The following is a 14,341-nucleotide window of genomic DNA, read 5'->3' as shown; positions in this document are numbered from 1 at the left end:
TATGTGATAAATCTCATTTTAATCCAGGGTAGTTGTTTTCGGATTAGTATTTATGGAGATGCAGGATTTGATAGAAGACATGGTGTTGTTGTCTGGTCATGTGGTCCATTTGCTATTTAAATGCACATTATACCTAGCTGGACATTGTTATAGTGCTTAAAACTTGATATGACAATAATGTGTAGAGGTTATCAGGTGCAGATCTAGGGTTTTGGAAAAGAAGGGCCCCTGACGAGCCTAAATTAGAGAGAGGACCCCCTGATGAGCTTAAATTAGAGAGAGGACCCCATTCTAAATCTGCTTCTGGTTATTTGACAAATAACTTTTTGTTGTCGAATGTTAATATGAAATTTGTGCATAAGATAATATATTTACCCTATGTCAAAGATAACCCAATACCTTGTACAGAAACTAAGCAATTTGTTAGAGTGTTTCTTTAGAAAGTTGACTTCCTTTACAGTAAAATGCCTGATATTTGTAAGAAATGTGTCTGCATGGGTGCATGTCCCTAAATAAACTCTGTATATATATATACATGATATACTTGTATAAGTAAATACTGTCTGTAAAACTGTCTAGATTTGCCTTTTTCAATTGTTAATGTTTTATCCATTGATTTGGAAGTCAGTGAGGCATTTCAATAACCATGGGTGATTTGATAGCTGTTTCATTTGATGAAGGTAGATTTGATGTAAAGACTAAAATTCCATGATGGACACTATATCAGTAAGATATTGCTCTACAAAAAAAAAACTTGGTTAAACAGCTTATTTGCATGAAATCAGAAAGCACCTGTTATATTCTAATAAGATTTTCACCTGTTTAGATCAAAGAATATTTGAGTGGGTTATATAATGACCACAGCTTATTAAGATATTTATTCTTAAGTAGGAATTAACAGGTCAGACATTGTGTTTCATTGTTCTTTGTTTAATAGGCTTTATTGGTTTTTAAGGTCATGACAGATTGTTGTATCTATACATTAAATAGTATTTAATATTAAGATCCGTCAATGTTTTGTTCAGAGAAAGTGTCAAATTGTTTGTTTAATTTTGTCTTTAAAGTTAACTATTTCAATTTTTAGCCCATTCCTTATTTGTTTTCAAACACACCATATTGAGCCGAGAGGGTTATTGTTTGGATGACAAATTGTCTTATTATGGTTCATGGACGAAAGTGGTGCTTTAACTTCTTTCATTATAATTCTCAAATATGATTGTAACTTCTTATGATCTTTTGGTTTCTTACTTTAGCCATTATTCTTCCCTCATTTATAAACTAGTGGCCAAAATATACTGAATCGTAAGATATCATTTTATTATTTACACCAAGATGTCATTAAATGTAATTGGATATCCATTTATCATGCCTTACCATAATATTAGGTTAAATTGCTGAATTAAGACTCAAATCCTACATTATTGAAATCGCTATCATTTTGTAATAACCATAAAAACTTGGTGTAAATTTGATACACCCAATCGAGCTTATGCCCTACTGGATATATTTGATACACCCTTTTGAGCTAATGCCCTACTGGATGTATTTGATACACCCGATCGAGCTAATGCCCTACTGGATGTATTTGATACACCCGATCGAGCTAATGCCCTACTGGATGTATTTGATGCACCCGATCGAGCTAATGCCCTACTGGATGTATTTGATACACCCGATCGAGCTAATGCCCTACTGGATGTATTTGATACACCCGATCGAGCTAATGCCCTACTGGATGTATTTGATACACCCAATCGAGCTAATGCCCTACTGGATAGATTTGATACACCCGATCGAGCTAATGCCCTACTGGATGTATTTGATGCACCCGATCGAGCTAATGCCCTACTGGATGTATTTGATACACCCGATCGAGCTAATGCCCTACTGGATGTATTTGATACACCCGATCGAGCTAATGCCCTACTGGATGTATTTGATACACCCAATCGAGCTAATGCCCTACTGGATAGATTTGATACACCCGATCGAGCTAATGCCCTACTGGATGTATCCGATCGAGCTATAATGCCCTACTGGATGTATTTGATACACCCGATCGAGCTAATGCCCTACTGGATGTATTTGATACACCCGATGGAGCTTATGCCCTACTGGATGTATTTGATACACACGATGGAGCTAATGCCCAACTGGATGTATTTGATACAAACGATCGAGCTAATGCCCTACTGGATGTATTTGATACACCCGATCGAGCTAATGCCCTACTGGATGTATTTGATACAGCCAATCGAGCTAATGCCCTACTGGATGTATTTGATACAGCCAATCGAGCTAATGCCCTACTGGATGTATTTGATACAGCCAATCGAGCTAATGCCCTACTGGATGTATTTGATACAGCCAATCGAGCTAATGCCCTACTGGATGTATTTGATACACCCAATCGAGCTAATGCCCTACTGGATGTATTTGATACACCCGATCGAGCTAATGCCCTATTTGATGTATTTGATACACCCGATCGAGCTAATGCCCTATTTGATGTATTTGATACACCCAATCGAGCTAATGCCCTACTGGATGTATTTGATACACCCGATCGAGCTAATGCCCTACTGGATGTATTTGATACACCCGATTGAGCTAATGCCCTACTGGATGTATTTGATACATGTTTATTTTGCATTATAAATCAAGCTAACAATATTGAAGTAACTTATAGGAGGATAAACAGTAAATGGTACTGATGAATTCATGCAAATTATCATACCATAATTAGCTATTTAAAAATATATAGCCTAAAATCTGTCATTACTAGCAACTTGGCAATAAAATAGTTTTGAAAATATTCGCGAGGGGGAGGTGTATTGAACTAGCAGAGTTCTTGAAAAATCTTTTTTTCTCCGGTGGTCCTTGAAGAAAATCTCCCGATCGTTACTATTATTTCTATTGCAAAATACCAAAATTGTATCGGTTATGAACTTCGTACCACCACTTTTCTAGAACTCTGAATTGAAGCAAGAAAAATCATTGATAATATGATAAATGAAGTATATTCTATTTACAAAAATGCTGTAACCAATGAGATTATTTATACAGAGACAACTCCAGAAGAAAATTATTCCCACAGTGCTCGACTGTTTAGAGGTATAACAATGGTTGAGGCTAGAGATTGGAATTTGATAATCAAAATAATTTTTTATTAGCTATATATTATTTTAGTGGGCTAAGTGGTGTAGACTTTATTTTGTTCAGTAGAATCTTAAATATTCTTAAATGTGTTTTTGATAAAATATACAATACAGATATATAAATTGTTAAGTATTGCTATATAAATGTACAAAATGAGCATGATAATAACTATACTAGTATTGAAGTAAAAGATTTAAAACCAGCATTCCTTTTTTGTTAGGCTGTCTGAATTATTATTTAGAAATGGTAACTGAAAAAATGCTACCTAATTAGATAAACTCATAAGTCTTGAATGATAAAAATTTTGCTATATTTTTTAAAAGACAAGGCTAAATAACAATTTTCTGAAGAAAAAAAAAAGCTTTCGGCTTAGCTGAATGCTGTTGTACATGTTTTATATTGGCATATCTTTTATAGGTTTCAAAGAAATCAATAATTTTTACAGTTTATTTGAATAAAAACCAAAAAGCAAAGTAATATGTCAGTGTGTTTATAATGTACAGCAGGAATAAATGTTCTGAATTTTACTTGTAGATAACAAGTTACAAGAAGAGTTATTACGGACCACACAACTGGTTTATAGCTATCAAGATGGCAAAGGAATGGTATGTGCTTTCTTGTAATTAAACTTTATATTATTTCTAATTTATTGAGGCAAATTTCTTGAATATTGAATCTTTGGTGCCATGTTTCTTATTGAATGTTTGCCTGTGTAATTCTAGTAATTTCAGTTACAAGTATGAGCCTATGGGGAATATGCATGTGAAACCATTCTGTATCATCTAATGTTACTCTCATCCCTTTTTATCTGTTGCTTGTCTCCATTGTCATAGCACAACAGTTTCATATGAGAAACAAACCACTAGGCACCAAATTGGAATATTAATTTTAGTTCCTATAAAAATTCAATGTGTTGATTTGTAATCCACTTGGAACATAGTTTTTCATGCATCCTTTGGGAAATTCATGTAAACTAGCTATGTTTTGTATAAGAAAATACATTGTCAAGAAAAAGTATTGGGGATGCCTTTTTACTGTAGCAAAATGTGCAGAAGAAATTGAAATACAACAATGAAACTTGATGAGCAAGAATGGGTTTATTTATTCATGTGTTTCAAGATAATACTTTGAGACAAGAAGAACATTTGTAAAACACAGAACAAGCAAATTATTTGTGGAGAGGCAGCATCAGCGGAATATCGACTTTCTAAGATAATGAACAAAAAACATAAAAATATGTTTTTCTTGATAGCCCCCAAAGAGGAAGAATTCTCAATTAAGAGTTACTGAGAAAATAGTCAACATTATAAAGTGAAAATAAGTGTCTTATCTTTTAATACTGAATAAAATTTTATTTTTCATTGTTTCTATTATTGTACTTTTAAAAGTGTGCAGTAAACTGATAATTCTTCAAATGTTTTTTTATTCATTCAGGTACCAAAACTTAGAGAACCCAGGAGTTTGTTTGCATTGTCTAAAGAACTTGGTCCACAACAAGCAGCTAGATGGTAATAATTATGTATAGTGTTATATCAAGCACTATGGTTCACAGTATAGTGATACTTATTGTTTTGTTACAAGTAGAACAAAATGTCAGCAGTAGCTATATTCAAGTTAGATTATATATAGCCTTTTCCCCTGTGTATAGTTTGAGCTGTTTGTTTTATACACTCTGCTACTTGATAAAATCCATGACCTACAGTACTTGAGGCAAGCATGCTACCATGAGACCACAGAGCTGGCACTAGCTATTGGATATCAATGTAAATTTAAAGAGCATTTTTAGTTTCTGATGGCAAATCTAATGATTGTTCAGTATCAAATATTAGAATTTTTGTATGTCAAAATGATTTTGCAGCCTTTCCAACAGTAATTAATTGACTTTTCCATTTCTACTTTAGGTGTCTTATTATTTTTTTTTTACTTGTATTGTATATGAGGGCCTTAGGGAAGATTAGTAATTGTAACTAACTGTGTTTACCCTCTTTAAATAAAGAATTTATTATTATTATTATTATTATTATCTACACTTTCTAAATCCAATGAGTGGATTTCACTGAAATAGTACCTAATGACATAATGCATCTCAATTTGTTTTAACTTTTAATCACTATGAGGTTTGAGGTTTTCTGAACCTGATAATGGACTTTGTCTTTTTTGCCTCCTGTGTAGTGTTAAATGAGTATTAGTAGTAAATGAATATGATTTTAGCTCTGCTGACAATGTTTCTACTTTTTGCAAATGTACTTGTATGAAAAAATGTTTTGAATGAATCTGTCTTTTCCTATTATTGTGTGTTAAGAACTTTGTGTCTGATATAATTGCATTGGTGGTCTTGTGGTAGCATGCTTGTCTAAAGTGCTAGTGGTTGTGGGTAAGAATAATGTGTCCAGGTACAGTGACATGTCTTCCTGCTGACTGTTACCTTGTTAACTAGCACGTTAAAAATCTGAATATTGTAAAATGTTGGTACAAAGCAGTACTCATTTTCATATCAGATTAACGTGTTCTTGTCCTGAGTATGCATTTAACTTACCACTGGACGTCAAACAGCAATCCATCTTCATCTCATATTTGTTTGTCTTTTGTTGAATTCATACACAAGTTGTAGACCTGGTGCAGTTTAAAGTTTGCTATATAATGTAGGTAGTGAAACTAGTCTTTTAGCAAAGTCAAAGACTGTATACCTTAATAGATGTATACTTTATTAACTTTGTACTGAAACAGTTGTGTTGCTGTCTCATTGAAGCATACTTAGAGTTTCCTTTTTTAATGCTGAAAATTCAATTGCCATAGATAGGATCTGTATATTTTTGATGATATTAGGAATAGCATAGAAATCACAGTAGACTTCTGCAAAAATAAAAGCAAAGAAAGAAATCATTTTGTATTTAGGATATTCAACATTAATCACAAGACTTAAGGTCTTTGAACTATTGTTACAAACTAATTTCACATACAACCATCCTTAATTCATTAAATACTGTATACAACATGTCAAATACAAATATTTGATTAAACATATACTTGAAAATTGTAATTTTTGTCACACCCCCATTGTTATATAGTTTCAACAAATATTGATATTTTCCCTTTTTGTATTTACAAAGTAAATAAAATGATATTTTTAATTTCTTCTTTTGTTACAGGCCATCAGAAATTCAAGTGCTGAATGAAAAAATAAAACACATGTATTATATCCCTCCAGAACCTGAACCATTCTATAAACCAAGTAAGTAAACAAGTCCTATTATAGTACTACAGTTGTAATGTCATACCTGTAGATAAATGTCATACAGATATTGATAAATTTTTGCACGTTTCTCATGTTCTCTGTGTTTGTAATAGACTTAATGTAAGTTTTCCCTTAGAAACAATGTCACCTTCAATGTGAAAAATGACTTGAAAATTTTAAACAAATTTTTGGCACTTTCATCAGTTTTTGTTTTTGTTTTGTCTTTAAAGCTTTTCAGTTATTCTTTGGCAAGCATATGCATAAAAATCTCTGTCACAGTGACAAAATATACATTCAGTAAGGGGCTTTCTCATTGTTTAAGGCCATACAGGTGCCTATAATTGCTTACATCCACTTCATTTGAACTTTGGTGGATAGCTATCTCATTGGCATTCATACCACATTTCATTATTTTTATATTCAATGCAACATGAAACAAAATCATATGCAGCAAAATGATTGTTTTTGTGTAAAAAATCCTTACTCCTGATTGAAACTTAAAATGCTTTGTTTACTTAAGAGATTTTCCCTTAAATATGTGCAAATAGAGAATTGTTCTTTGGTGTACGGTCAAACCTGCTATAAAGGTGACCTCTATTAGGCAAAAAACTGTCTTGTCAGGTCACCCATTTCTTTCCCAGCTGTAGTAACACCCATGCATTTTGAACGGGCCAAATTCTAAGATCACCTCTCTTATACAGTCAGTTTTCTCTGGTCCCAAGGATGACCTCTTTTATAGTCAATTTTCTCTGGTCTCCATGATGACCTTTATTTACAGGTTTGACTATGTTTTTTATAAAATGTAGATTGACTGTTCTGGCAAACATCTATCATAGTTTTCTTTGATGATTCAAGTATAGGCAAATACACCACATCTCCAAATTTTATATTTATATCATGTCTGCTTCACATATATGTAATTATAAACCATAAGAAAAAGTGGGAAAAAAAACTAAGTCAACTATAATTCTTCAATAGGTATATCAAGGACTTAAAATTTAATTATTGACGTATTTAATGTGGTGTATGATTTCAAACTTGTGATGTCAATAGGGGTTTAATAGCCTCTTTAAATGTTTTTAGACTAAAGCTGTTCTCTTTTGTGTTCCCTTGAAGAATTTACAATACTATATATAGAGTCTGGATTGTTTATATGTATTGGTTGTATACAAGGATATAATATTTTATTCCAATATTTAATTAAACACTTGTAAATAGCTATTTAAACCTAGAAGTCGTTACACTTAACAGTTGACAGTCCTTAATGGCCCATGATACCAGTCCTGAAGTTTTGTACTTGCTCTTGTAAAAGGGTGAATAACTTTCTGTGTTTATTTATTGAAATATTGAACTTATTGGTGCATAATTTTAATTAAATTTTCAACTAAAAGGATATCAATTTTCAGCATTAGTATACTAAAATATACAATTTGAACCAATAATATTTGATTTATAGCCAATTTTTCATAATTGGCATGAAATATGATTTTTATACTTGGGTAATTCTCTAAAAACATACTTCAGAAATGTTAAGTAATAAATGATTATTGACATTTTAAAGAAAAAGGTAGTAAATGTCAAAACATAAATTATTTGCTTATATAAGCATCATTATATAACCAATTTGTAAATAAGAAATAAATTTAAATGATAAATCAGAATTTCGAAATGACCCACTTTATAGAATTATTTTTCTTTATATATGTGTTTTTTTTTTGTTTTATTATGTAACATAGTCAATTATATGGTATTTATCTGTCCTGATAAGTCTAAGGTACCTTTATGACAAAAAGCTGCCATGTTGACAGTTTGCAAATAACCTCTATAGATAGATAAATATTTTTATTTTAAAGTACAACTTGGTACATGTACATGAAACACAATATATTACAATTTTAAACATATGTATAAGTCAATAAACATGTATATTTACACCAACCAGCCTTTAGAGGCGTATGATGTACTGTCGTTTATGTATGAAATATTATATAAATAAATTTCAAATTATATTGATCCTTATTATATCTGAGGCTTAAATCTTCTGAGATAGTTTCAATATGTCAGTTATGTTTAATAATGTGAAAATAAAAATGAAAGCATCTATATATTATCCACAGTAACAGTTTCACTTAAGATAATAAATATTTGTATGGATATAAAATAAGAAGATGTGATACGACTGCCAATGAGACAACTATCCACTGGTCCAGGAGTCCAAATGGCTTGGATTTAAGCAACTATAGGGAACTTTAACAATTAGAAAAAACCATACTGTATAGTCCCAACATGACAAAATGTCATAGAATTCAAATGAAAAAACCAACAGAATATTTTACGACAAAACAATTACAGAAATAATATGACAGACAAAATTAATGTATGGAGGTTTTTCAAGATAAAACAATGTGAACCAATTATTATCACCTGCCTTCGACTTCATTTCCATGCCCTAGTGGCCAGGTTAAGTTTTTAGGCTTAGGTCTGTTCTTCAGTAACTATACATGATAGGACAATGATGTTTGGTATGTTGGTTATGAGGTGTGGTCTTCTGACTATTGTCATATCCCCTTGATCTCTTTTTCAAGCTCCAGGGGTCAGGTTAAGTTTTCAGAATCAGGTATTTTTCTCATTAACTATACATGAAAGGTCAGCAATATTTTGGTTGTTAATTAGTTATGCCTTGATCTCATTTTTATGCTCTATTGCTCAGTTTCAGTTGTCAGGATTAGGTCAATTATATTGGTTTGTGAGGATTGAGACGTATTTGTCAGTCTGATTATAAATTATAATGTATCTATGATAATCACATTAAGCTTATCTCTTTTTATTTTCAACCAGCATATTATAGATTTTGATGGTACATTTCAGCTGGAGCAGAAAAAATGCCAATGGTAAGAGGAGAAGAAAATGGCGGAAGACTTGTATTTATGTATGAACCAAAGGCTTGTTTTGTAAGTAATTAGATTAAGTTATGTCATTAATAAACAGTGAAACAAAAAATATTGGAAATATCAACCATGAAATTAAATCCAACAATTAAGGGCAGTTTTTAAAAGTCTGCATTATGAATTATAGATATCTATGAGATATGAATTGTCCTTGATATCATTTTACCAACCATGAAGTGTTTACTATCCATGTTGCCAAGGTTAGGTTTTCAGTATGAATGATTAGGATTGGAATTTTTGATAAAAAAACATTTGTGTATACAATCTAAACAGTGATGCAGCTAAATTTTACTTTTGAATTGACATAATTGGACAATCAGTTTGGAAGTCTGCACATTATTGTGCTATTGTTTTAACAGTGGAATAAATGATGACCTTTTATTGTGACACCAGAACCATAAGACAATTTTAGCTAAATCACTGGACGATAACATGCAATCAGATATATAAACAATTTTCCTAAAAAAATATCTTTTCAGAAAAAGAAACAAAAACTTTGTTTTTGATATTTTGTATTGTATAAACAGTAAAATTACATTTATACAAAGTCCTCAGAAATGGTCCTGAATATTTTTACCATTTTAAATACAACAAAATACTTTCTTTCTGGAGCTTTTACTTACCAATACTTACCATTGAATTCCATTTGAACCTTCGACCAATCAACCATTGACTTATAGTCTCAAAATAAGGATAGGCCGTTATCATATTTCTCAGGCAATTTTATTAAGAATATTTAAGTTTCCCTCCATTGATGATACTAAAAATGCCATCCATGGGTTCCATGTATGTTTTAATAGAACAGACTTCACTTCATTTATTGATAAATAAACATATGTACCAATTTAAAGTTTTTAGGCATCAGCCATTTCTATAGTTACAACTGAAAGAATATTCAATTAGTAATAATGCATTTTATTATTTTGATTTTTAGTTTATGAGATCAAGAGTAAATGGATGTCGGACAGGACCAGAAAAAGTAACATGTAACCTGAAATCTCCTGAGGATAAAACACTTCTATTTGATTCTCGATTTGAAAGTGGAAATCTTGCCAGGGCAGTTCAAACGTAAGAAGAATAAATAATTACAAATAAATGATCTGAAAATGCTATAAGAAACAAATGAAGAAATAATGTAAAAAATTTAGCTGACCAAGGAAGAATTATTTACCTTAGATTTAATAAAAATCAACTAAAGGTTTCTATGTCTGGAAGACTGAAAATAACACTTTATAAATATGAGTCTTTTCTGGATTTACCTTCATCAGGAATGCTCAAAGCCAAAAATTGAAAGTCAAGGATGTTTAACTACCGAAACTTAAATAGCTGTTTGACCAAAAGGGCATGTTAGTGTTCAGTGTATGTAAAAGTTTACAGACATAGTTTGCTAGTATAAGCTGAAGTAACAGAAAGAAATTTATGCTTCCTGTGAGATTTTATGTCGTATTATGAAAAACTTTATGTTTGATTTCTCAATTGGAGGTCTTCATGGCCCACATTACGCACAAAAAGAATGAATTTGTAAAACCGTGGTTGTTAACTGCAGTTGTGGTTGTTGAGGTCAGCACTTGACCAGAGGTGTAAGGCTACAATATCCTTTTGCAATAAATTCCTACCTTATGAAACAGCTCAATCCAGCTCAAAGTTTAATTGAAAAGAATTGTACCCAAAAAGTAATTGAACAGTTTGTGAACAAAAATAGTTTCATTAGACATATGTGAACTTAAGGGTCATTTCATCTCTTCATTTCAGGTCTGAAACAGATTATGAATGTTGGCTAAGATATGATTTATACACAACAAAGAATACACAATGGTTTTATTTTAGAGTAGCAAACACTAGACCTAATGTAACATATAGATTTACTATAGTCAATTTTATGAAGGTGAGTTTGTGTGTTTTTTAGCTGCTCCATTATATATAGAATAATGGTATTTTTGTTTTTGATACTAACTTTATCAGCAATAATATCAAGCGAGCCCGCTAGGGCGAGCTGATATTCCAGCTGATGAAGTCAGTATAAAAAAATTAAATGCCGTTATTCTTTTTATCGGCAAATTAGTCTTAACAAAATGTTTTTTGGTTTAGAATATGAAATAAAATGAATTTGTTAGTAAAACTACTTTTACATGTACAAAATGTTTGTGATAGTTGTTCGCTTGTATGAATGAAGTCGCGTGCATTTCATTGATGATTTGACATGGATGGACATGTACATGTAACGTTGCTGCATGTTATGTGATGTCATTGCCTAATATTTAGGGTATCAGGTCCTGTCCATGATACAGAAAAATATAGTAAGATCAAAAGGAAAATGTACAAATTGCCAATAATAGATTAGAATACTGGTAGGCAAATCATAAGTATTAAGGGTATGAGTCCTGTAAAAAAAATCATGATCTCGGTGGATTGAACCAGATTTATGTCCCACCAAACCTTCCTTGTGTATGACAGTCATTTCATTAAAAGTGGCGGGCTGAACCAGATTCAGTCCCACCAAACCTCCCTTGTGTCTGACAGTCATTTCAAGTTCTAGTTCATCAATGCATCTTGGAGGAAACCTCCTCAATTAGACCAAAGGTTACTGTGTATTTTAACATCCTGCACAACATGAATGGCAATCTTCTGTAAGGAATCTTGTTTTTAGAGAGCTTGACAAACTCCCACAAATGCATTTCATTTAACTTCTTCAATCAGACCATACAAGATGTGCTTATTATTATAAATCCCCACAGCCAAGCAGACACCCCTTTGCTAGTATAGGAATTGTTTTAAAGGTATTTTTAACTTGCAAAGAGCTTGCATACTCCAATACATGTGTGCAAAAGGAAAATGGTTTAATCTCTCCTCTTTGGCTTCATTGATGTTTGTTTATACATATGAATGATATGAAGACAGTTTTTTAACATTTAACATAATATTAACTGTTTTTAGCCTGACAGTTTATATAACTATGGAATGAGACCATTAATGTACAGTGAGAAGAATGCTCAAGGCAAAAAGATAGGATGGATACGATGTGGGGCAGAAATTAAATACTACAAAAATAATTTAAAGTGAGTCATCTTTTAAGATAAACATAATCTAAGTTCACTTTATTGAATCAAAATCTATATATCAATAAAAGAGAACATAGATTAAACATAAATCAGACAGTAACCCAACAAAAAATAGTTAACTAAAATAGACATCAAGTGTTGCCACACAGTCTTCAAGAATCCATCCATTGGTAGGCGAGTCATAATCATCAGTGTGGTTTCTATTTTTAAATGAAGCCAACAGTAACAACCAAAAAACCATTCATCGATGCCAAATTCTAAAGAGATAAAAAAAAAAATTCATTCATCCACTCCAAATTCTAAAAACAAAAAAAAGAGAACCAGTGACAAACAATAACAAGATTCCAGTCTCTGGACAGGCAAATGTAACTTATAAAAATAAAAAGATGTGGTAAGATTACCAATGAGACAACTATCCACCAGAGACCAAATGAAATGATGTAAGGAACTTTCATTGTATATTTAAAATTTCATTCAGTATTACTTAAAGCAGAAGGCACGTATGTCTTAACCATATTTTTAACAATTGCTAAGTTCTGTTTTAATTGTAAGAAGACCTAACTAAATTAGGTGTTGAAATTAACAATGCTCTGGTGAAACAGACTGATTCAGGTGACAATTTAATTATAATTGACCACTTGCAATAAATTTAGTGAACACATTATATATTTTTGGTGTAATGATGTATTTCAGGTATCAATCGGGTAGAGGAGAGAAGCCATTCTATTCATTAACATGGACTGTACAATTTCCAAATAGTCATGACACAGTTTATTTTGCACATTGTTTTCCATATACATATACAGATTTACAGGTATTTGTATTACTATTTTTATGCCCCCGCTGTAGTGGAGGGGGCATTAAGTTTTACCCTTGTACGTACGTACGTACATCCCGAAGTTGGTTTCCGTTCTCTAACTTTAGTTTGTCTCAACCAAATGTTATGAAACTTATACAAAATGCTTATTACCACAAAACACATATCAAGTTTAAGTTTTGGTGGCGTCACTTTAACCGTTCTAGAGTTATGCCCCTTTACAAATGGAAAAATTGTTGATTTTTCGTTTCCGTTCTCTACATTTAGTTTGCCTCAACCAAATGTTATGAAACTTATAAACAATGCTTATTACCACAATAAACAAATCAAGTTTGAATTTTGGTGGTGTCACTTTAACAGTTCTAGAGTTATGCCCCTTTACAAATGGAAAAAATTGGTGAATTTTTCGTTTCCGTTCTCTAACTTAAGTTAGCCGTAACCAAATGTTATTAGACTTATACACAATGCTTATTAACATAAAATACAGATCAAGATTGAATTTTGGTGGTATCACTTTTACTGTTCTAGAGTTATGCCCCTTAACAAATGGAAAAATTGCTGAATTTTTTGTTTCCATTCTTTAACTTAAGTTTGCCTCAACCAAATGTTATGAAACTAATACATAATACTTGTTACCACAAAACTCAAATCAAGTACAAATTTGGGTAGCGTCACTTTTACCGTTCTTCAGTTATGTCCCTTTATAACTTTATATGATATGCAAGTGGGGGCATCATCTGTGTCCCATGGACACATTCCCCATTTATTGTTTTTGTTTTAGAATAAAAGGTTTTAGTTGAATTTAGGTATTGCAAACAAAGTAGTAGAGGAAAATTAAATTATGGCCTAGAATTTAGTGCTATTTTTAAATTTACCATAAATGATCTTAAACTTACCGTAACATGATTTAAGATAAAGATGTTCAGAAACAAAAATTATGTATATTTTATTAAATTCCTTTATTTTCCTTGCTTTGTATCATCTTTTGAGTATATTTTGGATTGGAAAAGTAAGAGTAAACCAAAGAAACAACTGTTAATTTGTTGAGATGATGTAAATTATTATAGAAAAGTTTGTTCTTGGCTGTACACTGAATCCACAAACCAAGATATTTTGTATACAT

At 31.6% G+C, this 14,341-nt stretch overlaps 1 protein-coding gene across 36 annotated transcripts in view; it reads left to right on the top strand.

Annotated features, from left to right (window-relative positions):
• The window catches only part of LOC127704447 (cytosolic carboxypeptidase 3-like), a 107,703-nt gene that overhangs the window by 31,828 nt on the left and 61,534 nt on the right, over positions 1-14,341 (top strand). For all 36 annotated transcript variants that reach the window (XM_052208505.1, XM_052208498.1, XM_052208524.1 and 33 more), the window contains 8 exons: positions 3,694-3,764; positions 4,594-4,667; positions 6,309-6,391; positions 9,263-9,345; positions 10,277-10,410; positions 11,095-11,227; positions 12,277-12,398; positions 13,095-13,215. In XM_052208505.1, the coding sequence (XP_052064465.1) occupies positions 3,694-3,764; positions 4,594-4,667; positions 6,309-6,391; positions 9,263-9,345; positions 10,277-10,410; positions 11,095-11,227; positions 12,277-12,398; positions 13,095-13,215 (821 nt within the window). The remainder of the gene's footprint in view (positions 1-3,693; positions 3,765-4,593; positions 4,668-6,308; positions 6,392-9,262; positions 9,346-10,276; positions 10,411-11,094; positions 11,228-12,276; positions 12,399-13,094; positions 13,216-14,341) is intronic.

Source organism: Mytilus californianus, unplaced genomic scaffold (genome assembly GCF_021869535.1).
Source record: "Mytilus californianus isolate M0D057914Y unplaced genomic scaffold, xbMytCali1.0.p SCAF_6, whole genome shotgun sequence".
Taxonomy (NCBI): domain Eukaryota; kingdom Metazoa; phylum Mollusca; class Bivalvia; order Mytilida; family Mytilidae; genus Mytilus; species Mytilus californianus.
Note: the sequence above shows the minus strand (reverse complement) of the source record. Positions and strands in the feature narration are given on the sequence as shown.